The sequence below is a fragment of the Gasterosteus aculeatus genome, chromosome 3 (genome assembly GCF_964276395.1).
Source record: "Gasterosteus aculeatus chromosome 3, fGasAcu3.hap1.1, whole genome shotgun sequence".
Taxonomy (NCBI): Eukaryota; Metazoa; Chordata; class Actinopteri; order Perciformes; family Gasterosteidae; genus Gasterosteus; species Gasterosteus aculeatus.
The window spans coordinates 18,321,791-18,343,111 of NC_135690.1; the positions used below are offsets into that span (position 1 = coordinate 18,321,791).

The window sequence follows — 21,321 nt, forward strand, 5'->3', positions numbered from 1 at the left end:
TTGAGCCCTAAAAACAAAAAGCGGCTTTTTGGGAAAGATGGTGGTTTGGATTTAAAGAAGGTTAGATTCTATGTGCTCAATGGAATAGATCACAAGTCCATGATCAACCCAAACGAGTGACCTTTATCAACAAACAGGTCCCATCTCCATGGACGTACACGGGTAACGTTGTTGTTATGCCCAGATGATCTACTCACTACGAGTCGATCTGGATCAGCAACAGATTTAACATGTTGTAAATAGGAGAAGTGAGAGTTCTATAAATTAACCCTACTGGCCAACCGTTTATGTGTTAGCTTGTACACCTCCAGGCCACGCTGGGCAACATTAACATCTCAGCGTAAGTCCAGTATTCTCTCTCTTTTAGCTCCGTCTTTGGTCTCCACCCGCTATCTGTCTCTTGCTGCTACAGGCTCCACCAGCTACAGTCTCCCGCTGAGTCCTTCTGCCCAGCTGGTCGTGTTCAGCGGGTTATTCAGACGCTGTTTGATGGAAACAGCTGCTGCCCGAGACTCAGAGAATGAGCCACGCCTGCAGAACACCAAAACAGCTGCTGCCACGAGGCTCTGCGGAGAAGACACGTCTCTGTGAAGGACGCGCTCCACATTTGTTTTAGTTTTAAAATATTGATTAGAGGAGCTTCAGACTCTTCCCACTGTCGGTTTCCTTCCACGTCCAGCCTCGATATCGGTCACACTGTGAGGAGGCTCTGAGCTCCTCGCCTTGTGCTGTGGACACAAACTGATTGGTTTCACATGAAGGCGGTCCGCTCGGGGGCCGAGACGCCATCTCACTGCATTACAAGCATCCCGGAGCGCATCGGAGCCAGAACCTTTCCAGGAAACCCGACGCCCTAAAAGCTTTTCTGTGGCTTCTCTGAGCTCGAGCCTCCACTCCGCTGAGTAAACAAAGCACCGTGTGACTGGGAGTGTGTTTTGTTTCGATTTGAGGACACGTGCGTGTGTGTGGACTGCACGATGTGCAAGACAGCCGCTCGTTGGGCTCATCAGCCGAGCTGCTGATATTCAGTCCCGTGTGCTGAAATCCATCAAGAGCTTCGCTCCTCTTAGCAAGATGTCTTCACACTCGACGTAATCACTAAATATCAGGAAGCGAAAAACACCTGTTGTGCTCCCAAGGTCACTTAGAGGTCACTGTTATCCGCTAAATTATAGAGTAGACATCTGCAAAAAGAGCTTAAACTGTCAAATCTTTGTTAGCGTCTCTTTGACCTTGTGTTGGCGCCTCTTTGACCTTGTGTTAGCGTATCTTTGACTTTGGGTTAGCATGTCTTTGACCTTGTGTTAGCATCTCTTTAACCTTGTGTTGGCGTGTCTTTGAACTTGTGTTAGCGTCTCTTTGACCTTGTGTTAGCATCTCTTTGACTTTGTGTTGGCGTGTCTTTGACCTTCTGTTGGCGTATCTTTGACTTTGGGTTAGCATCTCTTTAACCTTGTGTTGGCGTGTCTTTGAACTTGTGTTAGCGTCTCTTTGATCTTGTGTTGGCGTGTCTTTGACCTTGTGTTGCCGTCTCTTTGACCTTGTGTTAGCGTATCTTTGACTTTGTGTTAGCGTCTCTTTGAGTTAGCGTCTCTTTGACCTTGTGTTAGCATCTCTTTGACCTTGTGTTAGCGTCTCTTTTACCTTGTGTTAGCATCTCTTTGACCTTGTGTTGCCATCTCTTTGACTTTGTGTTAGCGTCTCTTTTACCTTGTGTTAGCATCTCTTTAACCTTGTGTTGGCATGTCTTTAACCTTGTGTTAGCATCTCTTTGACCTTGTGTTAGCGTCTCTTTGACCTTGTGTTAGTGTTAGAAAAACTGCAAATAGTGTCAAGAAGGGTGTTTAGACAAAACGAGACTGTGTCTGTATCGTTTGTACAATAAGTTGGTGTGTGACGTGTCAGCTGAGATCAGATGAGCGCTCAGGATATGAAAGTGTGACGTGTGTGTTCGGTGTCCAGATGAGGATCAGATGTACGTCTCAGGATAAAGAACACGACGGTCCTTGTACAATGAGATCATTGTGTGTGTTTATCATCCCAGTATACATGTGGGCTGGAAAAGAAGACCTGTTTTTGATGATTTTTCACCGGCGTCGAGTAGCATTTAGCAGCAGTTAGCATCTCTTTGACCTTTAGTAGCGTCTCTTTGACCTTTTGTAGCGAGCGTCTCTTTGACCTTGACTCACCTGTCTCTGGTTCTCCGTCTCCAGGCGCAGCCGGGCCTCGATGCAGCGCCGCGTCTCCAGGAAGGCCTGGCGCTGAGCGCGGTCCGACAGGTAGCTGATGAAGATCCCGGCGGTGTTCATGCACATGAACAGCACCGCCTGAGCCGCCACCTGAAACACACACACATTTAAAAGGTTAAAACGTGACCTTTTATCGACATTCGCAGGCCAGAATTCCCCAAAAACACAAACACCTCAACACGTTTGTTCACTAGAAGAAGAGAGAAGTCAAACATGTATTTAAAGCAGAATGATGTTAGAATGACATCAATCATTAAAAAGTCTACACTTGTGTTAACAACGTCGTTATATATATTAAGATATGATATAACGCAGCCTCTGTGAGTTCACGAACATCCAAAGACACACTAAATGTGGCATTAAATGTTTGGAGTTTAAATAACAGAACCGTGATGTGTTCAGGGGCCGTGGTGAACCACAGCCTCGATGTCCCTCCCGCTCCTCCTGCCGACGGGTGTAAACCACCAGAAACAGACAGCTGATGTAACAGTCTGCAACAGTCTCTCTGTCTGTCTGTCTGTCTCTCTGCCTGTCTGTCTCAGTCTGTCTGTCTGTCTCTCAGTCTGTCTGTCTCTGTCTGTCTGTCTCTGTCTGTCTCTCTGTCCACCATTCAAACCATCGGAGTTGGACTGTTATTGTTTCCAAGGATCAGTTTAGAACCACATTGTTTAGCAATTCTTACCTCTCAGTGTGTGTGTGTGTGTGTGTGTGTGTGTGTGTGTGTCTGTCTGTGTGTGTGTGCAGAGAGAAGCAGACAGAAGTCTGGACAGGTTGTGAGCATCTGCCTCTGCTCCATTGTCTCTGTGTCTCTGTGTCTCATCAAAGGTCAGCGAGGACACAATGACGGTCGGTACCAGCAGGCGGCCGATCAGGCATCGATCGATAAATCTCGATTGCACGTCGTTTTTTTTTTTTTCCGTGTACGTCCCGTAACATTTGTACTGGATTGTTGGTCCTCAGAGCTCCTGGGTCCTGGTCTTCTGGGTCCTGGTCTACAGCACACGGTTAATAACAACAGTTACTCCAGGAGGTGTGGAGAGCTGCCTCAGGTACCGGCTCTCTGCCATCACTGGTAAACAACAACAACAACAGCGTTCTGATGTGACTGCTTCGCCCACCCACCCCCCCCCCCAGGGGGAGGAGGCCCGTGGGTCTCGGGGGTCAGAAGACGGCGTCTGTGTCTCACTGTTCCCTCCTGAGATGAAGCAGATTAAACGCTTCGGTGCTTCTTTCTGTTTTTCTTAAGAAGAGGGGGGGCTCAGCCCATTTCAGGAGGAGGTAACCGAGCGGGAAGCCGGGGGGGGGGGGGAGGGGGCGTGATGCATAAAGTGTGTGTGTGTGTGTGTGTGTGTGTGTGTGGGGGGGGGACAAACCACAGAAAGCAGCTTCAGGGTCTTAAATTGAATTGATTGGTGGGTTTCATTGACTCTCGTTGTCCTGGGTGCTCTCCATGGAGACACGTCCCCGCGATGAAGAGACACCCCAGCGATGTGGACGTTTGTAAGGAGGCCTCATTAAGACACGCGAGGCACAGCTGACTAACAGCTACATGATGAGGCTGAGGTTAATAACAGTTCATCATCAGGATGTTTTCAATTTCAATCAAGGGTTGAGGAGACACGTGGACAATGAAGCACCTGATCCAACTACGTGTGAGGACATCTGGGATTAGTGAGGATCAGATGCCCTGCATCAATATTTCACAGCGATCGCTTACCTCCCTGCACGACTTTACGTCGTGTTCTGGGAAGCAGTCACACGATCACGTCTGCACCCTAAAAGCCGTCCTGACGGGTCTGACCTTCTCCCGCCGTCACCAAGCACACTCTGCGTGGTGTCACGTTCCGGCCCACGGGCCTACGGGGCCGGGGTTGGTTGTCCGAACCGGACAGGCTCAGGTGGGAGACCTCTGAGGAGCTGCTGTGGGACTACTGGTGCTGCCCAAGGAGAACTCGACAGGTGTTATAGATCTCATCTCCAGTCAATCGAAATAAACAAGGACGTTAGTCGCTTTCCACCATCGGCCTCCACACGGGTCATAATCTACTAAAGAATATCATGCTGTGATGAAGAGGACGATGTTTGAGGGGATGAATCCCGAGAGAAGTAGAGATCTGAAAAGGTGTCTCTTGTTCTCGAGGAAAGAGGTTTCTATATGAAGGAGCTGCTGTGAGTTGAAGCTCTTCAGGACTGGAACATGTTGGAAATTAACTTTTTTTAGAAACTAGCTGGACAAGATATTAAAAGAACCTGAAATGATTGAACATTCTTTGCCACACTACTACATTATTAAAACAATGAAAATAATCCCCCTGCAGCTGAAAATGGCCCGTTCACATTCCTTTCCTCCTTCGGATGATTTCGGAACATCAGAAGTTCTACTCAGCACTTTTTATTCTCTGATTCCACTCGGGTCCGTCTCCCCTGGCATGTGACCTATATGCAACCCGTTACCATGACGACACATGATGTCATCCAGTTCTTCATTCTCGGTGTGAGAGCAAAGGGAGGGGCCACGGAAATTGGCGGAATTAAAAGAGCCGTTTGAACTCTCTGGACAGGAAGTGATCCTCAATCCACGCGCCGTGGAACACGGGAGATCCGTCCTCCAACGGCTCCATCTGCCACCACTTCCTGTCCTTCTACACGGGATAAATGATGGTATTTTGGACGTGTGAGGAGGACCTCTGCGCCGCCGGCTGATTGGACAGACACGTCCCAAACACCTCCCTCTGACAGCCCGCGAGCAGCTCGCGGCGCCGCCTCCAGGATCACGGCTCTGGTGAGCGTGCGAAGCGGTCTGACGCTCCCGTCAAACACCCGGAAAGCTGAGATGCTCGTCAATATGTTCACGACGCGCGACCACAATCTGTTCTTAGAGCCGTCTGAATGCTCACCAGCCTCCGTCTGCCGCCGCAAAGCAGCCTCAGACAGGCGGGTAGCGACGGTGCAGGTGGTGATCTCCACCCGAAGGCCACTAACTCCCTTTACCAGGTTTGTGACCGTAGCCCCCCCCCCCCCCCCCCCCCAAAGACGTCTCCATGTAGTGACTAAAGGCGCCCAAGCATGGTTTCATAACAACGACCTCTGACCCCTGACGAAAACCCTCGAGGTCTGACAGCAGCTCCAACATGTGTCCCCCCCCCTCCCCCCCCGGGAGCCTCGGGCCAAGCTTGTCCTGTGACATTTGCCCACGCGTCTTCACCGCGGGGGGGGCGGAGCTCCGTCCAACCACATGGTGGACTGAAGTTCTGTAGGCATTCGTTCTCCTCAAGGATCCACCTGAACCGGGGCCACGTGGACGAAACCCTCTTCACCTCCATTGACGCACACACGGGTTCAAAGGTCACCCTTTGTGGGACAAGCAGGAGCTGCTCCCCAAAAGGAGTTTCTCCCCCACCGAGTGTGATTCCTCCACATTTCAAGCAGATAACAGTAATCCGGACGTAATCTGATTAAAAGCCGACCCCGGAGGAGAGCGGTGGGCGCTCTGAATAGATCGCAGCCGGGAGGTAATCCCAGCGAAATCATCCTCGACGTGGAGAATAAGCCGAAAATCACCCTCAATTTAAGCCTGAAACCTCAATGTGTCCTGAGGCCCAATCAGGACGCTGCGAGCAGAGAGGAGCCTTTAAACATCTTTATTACAGGAACATCGACGTAAACCTGAAACCGCTTCAGCCCAAAGGCAACGCGGCTTACTGTCTCATGAAAAGTGAGCAACGCGTGTCAACGGATGCTCGTCTGGTGCACGCAGCCCTTTCAAAGTAAAGTTCCCTCTTCACAGGAAACTCGGCGCCCGGTTAAATGATCATAATCACGTTAGATATTTTAAAACACGTAATTACTAGTTGTCTTGTTGTACTCTAGAACCGCAACTAAAGGTTATTTTTTAATAAACATTTTGTCTTTTAATTAGACCCAACAAATTTTGTTAGACCCAAATGTTTGTTCGTGGAATCTGTTGTTTTTGTTTACAACAGTGACGACAAAAAGACAATTAAGACCCCGGAGACGTGAAGTAAAACCGGTTAAAACTGTCAGTTTATCTGCTGAAACTTAAAATAGTTCGGTAACCGGGTAAACCTGAAGGTCCAACTCCACACTGAGGCCTTTCGGTGTCGAGAGGCGACGGTCGGGGAGATGAAACCAGGCCGGGTGTCATTTACCGGCTCGGCCGCGGAGCCCGAAGGAGGACAAACGAGCGTTTTCCTCTCGTGCTTCAGACCGGAATAACGGGGCCGGACCCCCAGTGAGGTTTGTTATCCGTTGTGAGACAACATCCACATGTTATTTGTACTGACTGTCCCACATGTAACACATAGTGTGCAGATACTCTGTTTCTTTATCATCAGCCGATGAGCGGCGGGCGTGAAAAGCAGCGCGCGGCGTGTTTGGTGTGTACAGACCATCGGCAGGAGAAGCACCACTCTAAATAATTCCGGGTAAATGATCAATATCTTGTGCAGGCGAGGACGCAAAGTATCCGAAGGAAGCTTTTATGAAACTGCAGAATATTTAAAAGACACATTTGTCCACTTTCCCCTTTGTTTGTATGATTACGTTTTAATAACGCTCGCTGATTTCTAAACGGATGAAAGCAGTTCATCCGTGAGAGAAGAACACGGACGGACGGCGGTAAAAGCTTTCACGTCTGGAGCCGTTTTCAGGGGCGATGTGGAGGTCGCAGAGCAAAAAGTCACCGAAAGGCCCGATCGCACATTAAATATTAAGAGCGGCTGAGTGCGTGTCTGGTAACGGGGGGGGGGGGGGGGGGTCCAGATCAACAGCAGGAGATAGAGGAGGTGGGGGGAGGAGAGCAGATAGAGGATGAAAGAAGAGGAGGAGATAGAGGATGAAGGAGGAGGAGGGGGAGATAGAGGATGAAGGAGGAGGAGGGGGAGATAGAGGATGAAGGAGGAGGAGGAGGGGGAGATAGAGGATGAAGGAGGAGATAGAGGATGAAGGAGGAGGAGGAGGGGAGATAGTGGATGAAGGAGGAGGAGGAGGGGGAGATAGAGGATGAAGGAGGAGGAGGAGGGGAGATAGAGGATGAAGGAGGAGGAGGAGGGGGAGATAGAGTATGAAGGAGGAGAAGGAGGGGGAGATAGAGGATGAAGGAGGAGGAGGAGGGGGAGATAGAGGATGAAGGAGGAGGAGGAGGGGAGATAGAGGATGAAGGAGGAGGAGGAGGGGGAGATAGAAGATGAAGGAGGAGGAGGAGGGGGAGATAGAGGATGAAGGAGGAGGAGGAGGGGGAGATAGAGGATGAAGGAGGAGGAGGAGGGGGAGATAGAAGATGAAGGAGGAGGAGGAGGGGGAGATAGAGGATGAAGGAGCAGGAGGAGGAGGGGGAGATAGAGGATGAAGGAGGAGGAGGAGATAGAGGATGAAGGAGCAGGAGGAGGAGGGGGAGATGAAGGAGGAGGAAGGAAGAGAAGCTGTTGTCCCTTCAAAGGTCACCATCGCTCGGGTAGCAGGGAGAAGCCTTCCTGGTTCCTAAGGAGCAGACAGGGAGTGACTCACCGGATGGAGCCCCCCCCCTCCTCCCCCCCTCCTCCTCCTCCCCCCGCTCATCCTCCACCCTCCTCCTCCCTAATACGTCTCTGCTGTCTCCGTCTTTTACTTTGTAGGAGAAAGATGTGCTGAGGAGCCACAAAGGTCCGGCTGTAACAAAAGCTCCATTATGGTGTTCATGAGACTCAATGACAGCTGTGATTTAAAGACCCCCCAGGGGTCCAAAGATCTGCCCCCTGCTAGTTCTTTCCCACAAAGAATCTTATGAAAGCACAACTTTAGATGTTGTGTTGCGATCCAGCATGAAGTGGAACACGAGCTGCACGTGTTTCCAGGATCGTTCGTCCTCCAGCAACACGAGGTCCTACGACTGCAGCTGCAGCCCAAGAGCTTCTGACAAAGGTTCCTCTCTGCTTCCCTCACACGTCCGTCGCTTCCTGTGGACCATTCGGCAAATCGCAGAAGCAAAGTCATCTGGTTTTTAAAAAACGACGACAAGTACGAAATGATTGAGTGTCGCGTCGGCTGAAAAGACTTTGTGACTCTTTTAACTCTTCCTGACTCCTCGTCTGTGAACAAACGCACCTTCGACGCACCTCCTCCAGAAACAAGGCCGACATCCTGACATCATGAATGAGGTCAAAGGTCATCGTCACAGTGGCACTTTCAGCCACAATGAGCCAGTGAGCAGGGATCCATCTACACACAAAGACACAACAGCGACCCGGAGGGAGGACGGGGATCTGATGTGTATTTGTTATGTTTGTGTGTGTGTGTGTGTGTGTGTGTGTGTGTGTGTGTTTAATCAATGCAGATATGATGTGCGTGCAGTTCTCCAAACCAACAACTTGCCCCCTCCTTGTGCCCCCCTCTATCTCCTCGGTGCAGCCGGCGCTCCAGGTAAGCTGCGTTTGACCTTGAGAGGAAGCTGCAGTGAGCCTGAAGGACGCGTGACGGGCGGGTGTGAAGCTGCCGCTGTGTGTGTGTGTGTGAGTGTGTGTGTGTGTGTGTGTGAGTGTGTGAGTGTGTGTGTGTGTGTGTGTGTGTGTGTGTGTGTGGGCACTGAGGGAGATGCGGTGCTTTGGTAGTTCAGACGGCTGTGAGCTTCACCAGAACACACATCCATGACCGGTTAACAGGATGTTTGCTTCTGCTGCTCCAACATCGATCAGAAGATCGATGTTGGAGCAGCAGAGAGGAGAAGCAGCCGGTGGTCCAGAGAGGACCTACTGGTGTGAAGGCTGTAAGGCCAGCAGGGCAACAGGTCCATGAAGGCCGGTCTGAGGGGGGGGGGGGGGGGAGATATTCACACAGAATGAGCCCGTGAACCACTTTATCCCTCGACACAAACCTGGTGGAGAAAGAAGTCGCGAGAGTAAAGAAGCAAAGGTTGAACGTTCATTTTGAAGATTTGGCTGCTGAACATTTACTCCCTTCAAACAAATATTCAAACACCACCAACAGAGTCCAGGATCTTTCCTTCCCCAGCGAGCCCCGTCTTCCTAAACCCAGCATGAGCCGCCCTAATCCCCCCCGCTCACTCCATCCAGCGGCACGCAACCGGCCTCGCGTGTCGCCGCAGCAACGAAGACAGAATGTGTCAGTCGCTGCTCTCAGAGCATTTATCAGATTGAGTAATACCAAAATAATCCCCCCCCCCCCCCCCCCCCCACCACCCCCACCACCCACCCCAGGGCTGTAATTTGGAATAAGGACACGACGGATCAACGTCGAGTGGAAGCTGATTAATCACTCATAGACATTTGAGTGCATCGTTTTCATCGTTCCCACGGTCCTCAAACGCACCGTGAGACGGTGAGCGTAAAATCTTAAATGTGAAACCATTTACTCGCTTACCACGTTCTGTAAGATGATGTCATCAAGGACACAAGACCAAAGGTCCATTTCAGAATAAAACACAAACTAAAAGCGATGCGGGCGGCACAGACAGGACGTGGCAGTACTGCTGTAGTACTGCTGTAGTACTGCCGTAGTACTGCTGTAGTAATGCTGTAGTACTGCTGTAGTTCGCGGTGGCGTTGGGTTACGGGGCTCCAGCCAACACGCCCAGCGAGCGGTGAGACGGATGGAAAAGCTTTCAGCTGAGTCACCGTCACATGTCATCTTTTTATTGATCCGGGTAAACAAATCATAAAAACCCCGCCGTCACTTAGCGCCACGCCGAGCAAGGAGCCGCCCGCGACCTTCGACCTTTCGACCTCCTCTGACAGGCCGCTGGGTCGAATCAGGGGAAGCTGGGAGATCCTCTGTTCATCCCATATTTAATATTTATTCTCACATGGAAATCTCTGGTGTCATGTAGCACCAACCGGGGTTGGATCAATAAACTGGAAAAATAAATATGAGACAGTCTGATGAAAACAGAGTCTGCAGGGAGGAGAAAGCCACTGAGGAGATGCAAGACCACGAGGAGGAGGTTGGGAGAAGAATGGAAGGAGGACGAGGAGGAGGAAGGGGGACATGGGAGGAAGGTGGAATACATGGTGGGTGAGAGAATTAGGGGGAGGCAGAGGGGGAGGAAGGAGGAAGAAAGGGGACGAGGGTGGAAATTGAGAAAAAGAGAGAATTTGGATTCCAAAAGGAGATGACAGATTAAAAGTTGAAGGCGGAGGATGGAAGAGGTCAAAATGAGGAGAAAGGGCAGAATTGAAATGAAATACGGGGAAAGTTTAGGGGAGGGGGGGGAGGAAGGAGTCATAAGGAAAGGAGGGAAGAAGGAGGTTGAGAAATAAAAGAAAAGCGAAGGTGCTAAAGAGAGACGGAGGACGGGGACAAAAATGGGAACAAGGAGGATTTGGAGGATTAAGGAGAGGAGGACAGAGGAGGGGGGGGGACGCGAATGAGATAATGAGAAGAGGAGGATTAAGGGGCTTGGGCGTGGGGTGAGGTGGGGTGAGGGGGGGGGGGGTGAGACCTCACCTGGTTGGTGAAGAGCTGAGTGTTCCGCGAGATGAGCATCTGGACCAGGATGTGGAGCCCCGAGGTGGACAGGCCGGCCAGGATGGCCCAGGTGAGCGGCAGCGGCAGCATGCTGTAGGTGGCGAACAGCGTGAAGAGCACGTAGCCCACCCCGTCCCCCAGCAGCCCGTAGCCCAGCCCGGCCGCCAGGATCTGCGTGGCCATGGCCACCCACGTGACCACGCCGCTGTACTGCAGGTAGCTGTGCGACGTGGTGTCCTTCCGCACCACCACCAAGGCACAGATGACCACCTCGACGCCCGTGAAGAAGCCCAGCAGCGTCCCCTTGATGGGGTCCATCGGGGAGGAGGCCAGGGTGAGGTGCAGCACCAGCAGGGTGATCTTGGTCACCACGTCCAGCAGGTTCATCACCACCACGGACTTGCGCCTCTGGCCCAGGAAGTAGCGCTGGTAGAGCCGCTCCAGGTCGCGGGACTTGAAGGCGTTGCGCAGCGTGGGGAAGATGACCCCCCGGTACGTGTGGCCCCGGTTCAAGAAGAAGTCGGAGTCGCTCGGCGCGCAGTCGATCTGCAGGAAGCCCAGGTCGCTGCTGGCGCGCTCCGGGAACACCTTGGTGCCGCCGTTGTTGTGCCGGTCTCCCACGGACGCGCGCCCCGCGGACTGCTTCCGCGCGTCCCGCTCCGGGTCGTCGGGCTCGTCCGGTCCGCCCTCCTCTGCCCCCCCGCCGCCCTGCTCGTGGATGAACCGCTGCTCGGTGATGTGCCGCACCGCGTGCTGCCACAGCAGCCGTTTGGGTCGCGCGCTGCCGGCGGTGTGGAGCTCCTCGCTCGCGCTGGAGCAGCGCACCTCGGACAGCTCCATGGCCGCGTGCCGTCGGCGCGTGCTTATCTCGGTCGGTTTGTGTCGGTTAACCCCCCCCCTCACGCCCCCCCCCACCCCCCCTTCCCCCCGTCTCCCGGGCGTGAGTTATCTCAGAGACGTCCTCACCGCGCGCATCGAACCGGGGGCGCGGCGCGGGGCGAAAGCGCGCGGCTGGAGGTCATCGTCGCGCGAGGTATTCCACCGGAGAAGCAGCACGTGATTAACCGCGTGCCATCACCATCTTCATCATCATGTTCATCGTTGTCTTCATCTCCGCGCGGCGGGTCCAAGCGGCCGCTCGAGCCGCCGTGCGTGAACCGCGAGCACCATCAGGGTGCCGCGCGGTGCCACCGGGGTGCGCGAGAACAACAACAACAAGCAGGCGGCTGGTCGGGGGCGTGCACGCGGTGTCCTCAGATCCTTAGATGCGATCTCGGTTCGGCTTCAGATTCATTTAAGGCAAAAAACAACAACATCAAAATCACGTTAATTCCCGTTTTTCTGAACCGTTCCTAAAAAAAAACAGAATTCCATTAAAAAAAGAGATAAATCCGGTGACGTCAGCAGGTGAGACGCCGTCTCGTGCCAGAAGGAATTCAATATCGGTCAACTAGTTGTCGCTCGAGATGCTCGCGGTCCGGATCAACCCTCCTCGCGCCTCCCCATCCACACGAGTGGGCTCGCGCTTGAATGCAACACCTGACTCGAGGAAGGGAGGGGGGAGGGAGGGAGGGAGGGAGGGGGGCAGAAGGGGGGAGGGGGGCTCTGTCACAACCCCCCCCCCTCTGTTATCTGACTCTGCGTGAGGAGAAGCGGCTTGTTCCCAGAAAGAAATAACAGAGCCTTCTCCTTTCTCCCTCCTTCTCCTCCTTCCTCCTTATGCTTCTCCTCTTCCTCCTCCTTCCTTCCTCCTGCTCCTACTCCTCTTATTTTCTTGCTCCTATTCCGCTTCTTCTCCTCCTTCCTTCTACGGCTCCTCCCTCTCTTACTTCCTCCTACTGCTCCTTCTACTCATCCTCCCTTCCTGCTACTGCTTCTCCTCCTTCCTTGCTGCTCCTTCTTCTCCTCTTACCTTCCTGCTACTGCTCCTCCTCCCTTCTTTCCTCCTCCTTCCGCTCCTCGTCATCCTTTCTTCCTGCTACTTCTCCTCCTGCACTTTCTGTCCTTCCTCCTCCTCCTTCCTTCCTTCCTTCCTTCATCCTGTCCTCCTTCTTTGCTCCATTTTCCTCCTCCTCTTTCTACTCTTGCTTCTCCTCCTCCTCCTCCTCCGTGTGAAGACCCAGGAATAACAACACTGGATCAGCTGTTGGTGGAGTTGCGCCACCTGGAATTAAAAAACATCTTATTAAACATCGTATTTCTGATGCTTCTTGTGTTAAAGCTGCATTCTGTGTAGTGACCAGCAGGGGGCGACTCCTCTGCTCCCATAGACGTCTATGAGGAAATGACTCTACTTCTCTGCAGTGACCAGCAGGGGGCGACTCCTCTGCTCCCATAGACGTCTATGAGGAAATGACTCTACTTCTCTGTAGTGACCAGCAGGGGGCGACTCCTCTGCTCCCATAGACATCTATGAGGAAATGACTCTACTTCTCTGTAGTGACCAGCAGGGGGCGACTCCTCTGCTCCCATAGACGTCTATGAGGAAATGACTCTACTTCTCTGTAGTGACCAGCAGGGGGCGACTCCTCTGCTCCCATAGACGTCTATGAGGAAATGACTCTACTTCTCTGTAGTGACCAGCAGGGGGCGACTCCTCTGCTCCCATAGACGTCTATGAGGAAATGACTCTACTTCTCTGTAGTGACCAGCAGGGGGCGACTCCTCTGCTCCCATAGACGTCTATGAGGAAATGACTCTACTTCTCTGTAGTGACCAGCAGGGGGCGACTCCTCTGCTCCCATAGACGTCTATGAGGAAATGACTCTACTTCTCTGTAGTGACCAGCAGGGGGCGACTCCTCTGCTCCCATAGACGTCTATGAGGAAATGACTCTACTTCTCTGTAGTGACCAGCAGGGGGCGACTCCTCTGCTCCCATAGACGTCTATGAGGAAATGACTCTACTTCTCTGTAGTGACCAGCAGGGGGCGACTCCTCTGCTCCCATAGACGTCTATGAGGAAATGACTCTACTTCTCTGCAGTGACCAGCAGGGGGCGACTCCTCTGCTCCCATAGACGTCTATGAGGAAATGACTCTACTTCTCTGTAGTGACCAGCAGGGGGCGACTCCTCTGCTCCCATAGACGTCTATGAGGAAATGACTCTACTTCTCTCTTGATTTATTCCCTCAGTAAACGTTGTAAACATGAGTTTGTGGTCTCAGTCTCTAGTTTAAGTCTTCTTCAATACAGATGATGTTCATTTTAGTGAATTATGGTCCATTTAGAGTCACACAGACCATAAAGCAGGGGACGCTTTAGGGCGGGGCTACACGCTGATTGACAGGTCTTTAATAGACCATAAAGCAGGGGACGCTTTAAGGCGGGGCTACACGCTGATTGACAGGTCTCTAATAGACTATAAAGCCGGGATGGGAATAGATTGGGTAAATGGGTAAATTGGGTTATGGGTCGTCGTGGCGCAGGGAGAGCGGGTGCGCTGGCAACCGCAAGGTTGGTGGTTCGATTCCCGGCTGCCCCATGTCTCCCTGAGCAAGACACTTAACTCCTAATTGCTCCCCGGGCAAAATGTAAAAGTCATGGGTTTAAAGTGTAAAGTCGCTTTGGATAGAAGCGTCAGCTAAATGACCTGTAATGTGATGTAAAAATCAGTTCTCTCCTAAACTTCGAGGAGCTGCAAGAGCTCCTCATGAGGAGAGGCGGAGTGGCCTACAAGCACGACTCCAGCTGGTCTGTGTTCTATTCTGTTTAACAATAAGTGAGTTTGATTACATCACTGAGTCCGTCGTCACGGTGAACTATCGCATATCTGAACAGCGTGGAATGAAGTATTGATCCTGGAGACTCAACCAAGCAGTTATTACGTGACATTTTGAGGGGAATCTGAACTAACGATCCATCGATTTCCGAAGAAGGTCATTTCTGTTCAAAATATGGATTTCTTATTATTCTTTCCACATTTAACAAACGTTTGAATGTATCTTGGCCGTGTTCATCGCGTCCAACGAGACCAAACCCAAACTGCCTGTTATCTCCTTTATTTCATGGATCCTTTTAATCGAGTCAATTGTGAGGCTTAATTTGCCGTAATGACTCATGAAAATCACCAGCTGAAATGTAATGTGCAGTCATCTACTTCTCCCCTTCCACATTAAAACCTGCACATATCATTATCAGTGCCAAGATGCTACGGCCCCCCGCTGGGGGACCCATGAGCCCCCTCGCTCATTCTCCAGGTGTCGGACCCGCTGACGGGCCCATGATGATCCCCGGTTGGAGGTTTCAGTGAGGTGACAGGAGACTGGCGGACAGACGTCACCTGACCGTTTGAAGTGGGTTCTTACCTTGAATCAGCAGCGGGACATGGAAGGTGTCTCATCGCTCATTACTTGTCCCTGCTGGAGGTCACAGCCTGCAGGCAACGACTTTTTATCTGTGTCTTTTAGTCAAGTTTGAGGTTTTCAACAGCTATACTATCAGCGGTGGTTCTTTATGCATATATATATATATATATATATATATATATATATATATATATATATATATATGTGTGTATAAATTAATATTAATGTAATAAAATCCCCATAAAGGGAAGTTGAATCCCTTTAGTAGACATGAGTGTCTGAAGGTCATGCCGTCATTGAGCTGGAGCCATAAGGTCTTCCAGACTTCCTGATATGAGGAATCTTCATCTTATCATATATCAAATATCACATATTTCACACTTTTCACCCTGCCGGGCTTTACCTGCATACCTTTGTTTTGTTCCTCACCTTTGGTTCATTGCTCATCAGCCCCCCGCCCCCGGATGCTCTCAGTTCTTCCACAGACCGGCTCTCTCGCTGTAATTCCGCTGGTTGTCGGAGCTTTTGTCTGCAGCCTGTTTCTTTGTTTGACTTTGCGACCATTCCGCTTACGGCCTGTTTCTCCTTTTGTGGAGTTCAGGGGACCTTTTGTCCCCGGCTCGCCGGTTACTGGGACCGGGATGAAACAGCTTTTAGCTTTTGTTTTGTAATTTGCACGGAAAATTATTTTCGCTGTACTGAAAACGTTTGCTCTTAACTGGATCCAGATCAGCGGTCTTCAACAGGGGGTCGACATTGTTGCTTAATAAGACATTTAAAAAAAATTAATCAAACATTGTTTTTCGTCTTCAGAATCTGAATTGTATTCATGGTCTTTAAATACACATGAACATGAATCCACCATGTTGTAGAAACGAATAAATTGATGGAGGAGACGTTGTCTTTCAGTCCCTCAGCAGCTCTCAAGCTGGACACCGGTTCACTTATCACGCTGATACGACATCACAGGCACCAGCCAATCAGATCCATTCATGCTCACGTCTAAAGAGCCAAGCTCATAAATAAAAGGGTCCCTGCTTCATCTCGCCATCAGTTTGGGGGTCCTTGGCCTGAAAAACATTGAAGACTCCTGATATAGATAAATATAATATTTATTTGAACAGCCAAACCAGCACGGCTCCCAACAGACCGACACGTCCCTGTGGTGATGTGGCCGTACTGCTACTAAAGCCCTATAAGTGTTAAACTAAAAGGGCCTCTCCATCGCAAAGTCACAGGCCTCGTTTCAGTCGCAGTGCATCCCGCTGGGCGCTGTGAGGGAAAGTGATATTTCCGCGTTCGGGTGTGAATCCGAGGCAGCAGAGAGACAGACGGTAGTGATGACGTCATCTGGAGCAGCTCCACATAACGGGAACAATGAACCACTGCTTGAGGCAGCGAGGACGAGGGGGGGGCGTTACTAGAATGATTGGCAGCTGACCCGCATTGAAATCAAAACTCATTAGAACAAGAGACATCCACCAAAATCCCCATGAGTCAGCCACTAATGATTCTGTTTGGTGTCATTACACAGGAAAAAGCTCTTTTCTCCCGCACACCTCGTCGTGTGCGGCAGCTCAAAAACAACGAGGCTCTCGGTGGTCATGGCGGGAGAAAAAGAACAGGAGTCAGGTGACGTAGCATTAGGCGCTACTTCAAACTGGATGGGTGGGTCCAACCCACGTCGTCCTCTGTGGCGCCAGATGTCAGCGGCTTATTGATGAATTATTTAATGTTACTGACGCAGGTCACTGAATGTATGCTAGGCAACCAGCACAAACACAGGGCGCCATTGTCCTCTAAAACAGGGATCCCCAACCTTTTTTGCCTCACGGACCATTTTGATGTTAGACAATATTTTACGGACCAGTCTTGAAGGTGTGGTCGACGGGGGGGTACCGTAGCTCGATAGTGTAGTAGACGTACCGTAGCTTGGTGGCGTAGTAGACGTACCGTAGCTTGGTGGCGTAGTAGACGTACCGTAGCTTGGTGGCGTAGTAGACGTATCGTAGCTTGGTGGCATAGTAGACGTATCGTATTTTGGTGGCGTAGTAGACGTATCGTAGCTTGGTGGCGTAGTAGACGTATCGTAGCTTGGTGGCGTAGTAGACGTATCGTATTTTGGTGGCGTAGTAGACGTATCGTAGCTTGGTGGCGTAGTAGACGGATCGTATTTTGGTGGCGTAGTAGACGTATCGTAGCTTGGTGGCGTAGTAGACGGATCGTATTTTGGTGGCGTAGTAGACGTATCGTAGCTTGGTGGCGTAGTAGACGTACCTTAGCTTGGTGGCGTAGTAGACGTATCGTAGCTTGGTGGCGTAGTAGACGTATCGTAGCTTGGTGGCGTAGTAGACGGATCGTATTTTGGTGGCGTAGTAGACGTATCGTAGCTTGGTGGCGTAGTAGACGTATCGTAGCTTGGTGGCGTAGTAGACGTATCGTAGCTTGGTGGTGTAGTAGACGTACCGTAGCTTGGTGGTGTAGTAGACGTACCTTAGCTTGGTGGCGTAGTAGACGTACCGTAGCTTGGTGGCGTAGTAGACGTACCTTAGCTTGGTGGCGTAGTAGACGTATCGTAGCTTGGTGGCGTAGTAGACGTACCGTAGCTTGGTGGTGTAGTAGACGTATCGTAGCTTGGTGGCGTAGTAGACGTACCGTAGCTTGGTGGTGTAGTAGACGTATCGTAGCTTGGTGGCGTAGTAGACCTACCGTAGCTTGGTGGTGTAGTAGACGTACCTTAGCTTGGTGGTGTAGTAGACGTATCGTATTTTGGTGGCGTAGTAGACGTACCGTAGCTTGGTGGCGTAGTAGATGTATCGTACGTACAGGGTTGAGTTCTGGCTGAATTTTTATTTCCAAATAAAAACTAAAATCCTTAATGTAGCTTTTCTGTGATTAGATGGGATTGAATATTTCTCCAGTCTCCAGCTCATTCCCTTTCATTGGGCTCCAATAGGAGCAAACTGAGCTGTTCTGGCCTGCTGCCAGGTCGTAATGTAGGACTCAAGGAGGGAGATGGTGGAAAATGAGTGTAAAAGCTCAGTCACCCTCCTCTAGTTAAATAAAGGTTAATAATTACTGAGATAAATGCTCCTCGAGGCTGCGGACCAGAGTGCGCAGTAAGGAAAGCAGACTTCCATTGAGTCAGTTAAACAATCTTACTCCGAAATGAAAGGAGTCTTCATTTGGCTTCAGAGCCGATTTGTCCAACTTTAAATCTGGGTCGACCTAGAAATATTTCAGATGAAGGTCACAGTGACTCACTGAGAATGAAGCCAGGACCAAACCAGCGCTCATTGGATGAGACAAAGAATCAACAGATATGATGAATGAGCAAAGGAACCTGAACGTGATCCCTGTTTGTAATGTCGTTAACCTTCTACCAGACCTCCAATCAACCCGCTAATCACGGGCTCCGTGGGTCGGACACTGGGCAAGGGGTTACTTAGATGGTGAAAAGGTATTTTTAAATAGAGAAGAGGGTGTTCTGCTTGTAATTAGTAACAGAATATATTTTCTTGGAATAAGATGTTTAGAGAAAAAAACATAGAAGTCATGTGAATGACTCAATGTATGTCGCACATTAATCCTCCATTGCATAGATTCCATTGTTAGATCATTTTATTAAAATGAAACATTTTTTCTTCTTTTAAAAAAATCATAGCTGCACAAACTAGATTTATATATATTTATATATAAATATTTATATATATACTTCCAGTGATGATAGTTGAGCCAGGCTTATTTATTACAATGAAGATCAAAACCACGGAGAGAATCAATAGATATCAACCAATAGACAGTCAGTCTAGACGAGCTCTGAACAACAAGTTCAGAGCCACGAACAGGCAGCAATGACGTCTTTTCCTCTCATTTCCACATCTTCACTACGACAGCGACCACGTCTCATACTTGGAAACGTCAGCCTCAGAAATACTCTCAGCGAGGAGGACGGCAGACGTGGCTTTACAGTGTGCAGCCAAGAGGAGAGACATACATGGCAAATACAACATTGAACACGCTAGGGATTGGACACATGTACCGTTTGCTGAAACACCAATATCGCCACTGAATCACAGACATTGTGATTTGCTTGATGTTGGGATCAACATTTCTTCCATGGAATGAAGATCTCAGTGAGGAGAAAAGTGTAGCTCGATAAAGGTTGATCTCAGCTTTGAGCTTTTCTTTCCGCCGATAGGAGAGAAAACGGCTGCACTTTTATCTGATGGATCAGAGGCAGGCTGGGAAGCACGAGATCCTCCTGCAACGCTCGCCTGCTCTTCACACATCGCCGCGGTCGAGCCAAACGGCGCCATCAGCAGGCCGGAGGCGCGTGACGAGTCGTGTTTGTATGCATGTGCACGTGTTTCCCTGTAAACCAGCAAACGCCGCGTCGCTCTGTGTGTGCGCGGCTGTATATTCCAGCGGCCATAAAGACGCGCTGAGGTCACACATGAGCTGCCAGCGGCAGCGACCAATTATTCACCTGGAAAAGACAGTGAGCCACTGGGTTCTCACATGTTAGGAGGGAACCGTATTGGACAGAGCAACATGGAATGGAGTTCTTCCCCCAAAGTGTGGAGCGGCACCGCTTGGGGTGCGCCAGAGGAAACATGGTGGTCTAATGGAGTAATAATTCATATTAAATATAATTTGTAAAAGATCAATACAACCGGTTGAAAGATGATTACAGTGTTGGGCACGTTCGAGGTTTGGAGATGTCACGTGTTTGTCCTGATGATTAACGCCAACAGCATCCGTTCTTGTTCCAAACCAATGAATGGAAGGCGCCATCTTTGGAAATAGGAGGAGTGACTCAGATGCGTTGTACACGCCTCTGTAAAGACCTGTCAATCGGTGTGTAGCCCCGCCCTAAAGCATCCCTTTCTCAATGATCTGTTTGACTCTAAATGGACCATAATTCACTGAAAGAACATCATGCTGCATTGAAGAAGACTTGAAACTAGAGACTATGGTCTATGGTTTTTTCCCATAGACGTCTATGGTGGCTTCCTGTCTGAACCCGGCTGCTGGGTCAGTCTCATAAGGACACTGGTTGGTTTTTGATGGAGTTAGTAAAACATTTTCATTGGATGTTGGATAAAGTTTCCTGTGAACAACAAAAAAGTGGTTGCTTCTAATCATAATTTCTATGAGTTGTTCATATTCAGCTTTACTGTTGTATGCTCCAACACTTAAGATCTTAAAGCATTTCTCTAATTCTGGCCAAAGAAACCAGCTCAGAAGTAGAGAAGAAGTGACATGAGTGTCGTCTACGGTCGCCAAAACCACTGAGATATCTCCTGATTTCACGTCATCGCCAGAATCTCCGAGCAGTTAAAGATGAAGAAAAATAGGTGATTTTAAATATCCTTCAGCACGCCGATATGTGGTCAAACGGAGGTCACCTTCAAGTGTTCCTGGAAGTGTTAAAACCTCCGATCCAGACGACCAAGAAGATCCAGAAAGCGTTTGTTTCCTCACTCGGTGATGTCACGGCGACTGAGCGATCGTGTTTGAGGGCAACGCGGCAGCTTGAGCCTGCAAATAACCGCCTGTGCTGGCGTGGTGTGTGAGAGGCAGCCGGAGGGGATGAGTCATCCAGAGGACCCCCCCCCTCCTCGTCTCCCCCCCCCCCCACCCCCCGTCTCCCGTCTCTGACTGTAATCTGCTGCGCTCAGCTCGGCCTCCATTTGGCCGCCGGTTCCTCGCCGGGTTTTGGCTTCAAGTCGCCGTTTTAATCATCAGCAATCATGTCGGTAATCAGGGAGCGACAAAAATGATCAATGCAGACAGTTTGTCTTTTGTCTCCTTGATGAATGTTTGCAGAGACATTATGTTTTGCTCTGCGTGTGTTCGGTCTCAATTTGCCACAAAACCTCCATTGGGGGCAATAAAGAACACATTGAACCAGCGGTTTGACCCGCGGCCCCCCAGGAGGGACGAGCCCCCAGGATTCATCATATTATGGGGTCTCACCTCAAACATGAATCAAGTTACAGATTTATAACTGTTTGTTTATTTTGTCTTTACAAACATTAAACGTTTACAGATTGTGTGTGTGTGTGCGTGCGTGTGTGCGTGTATGTGTGTGTGTGTGTGTGTGTGTGTGCGTGTGTGTGTGTATGTGGGTGTGTGTGTGTGTGTGCGTGTATGTGTGTGTGTGTGTGTGTGTGTGTGTGCGTGTGTGCGTGCGTGTGTGTGTGTATGTGTGTGTGTGTGTGTGTGTGCGTGTGTGCGTGCGTGTGCGTGTGTGTGTGTGTGTGTACGTGTGTGTGTGCGTGT

The 21,321-nt window shown here is 50.4% G+C and overlaps 1 protein-coding gene across 4 annotated transcripts in view; it reads right to left on the bottom strand.

Moving 5' to 3' along the window:
• The window catches only part of adcy8 (adenylate cyclase 8 (brain)), a 35,812-nt gene extending 22,885 nt beyond the window's left edge, over positions 1–12,927 (bottom strand). For all 4 annotated transcript variants that reach the window (XM_078099961.1, XM_078099960.1, XM_078099959.1 and 1 more), the window contains exons 1-2: positions 10,707–12,927; positions 2,190–2,339 (exon numbers count right to left, since the gene is read on the bottom strand). In XM_078099961.1, coding sequence (XP_077956087.1) covers positions 2,190–2,339; positions 10,707–11,567 — 1,011 coding nt within the window. In that variant the 5' untranslated portion in view covers positions 11,568–12,927. The remainder of the gene's footprint in view (positions 1–2,189; positions 2,340–10,706) is intronic.
• Between the last annotated feature and the right edge of the window lie 8,394 nt (positions 12,928–21,321).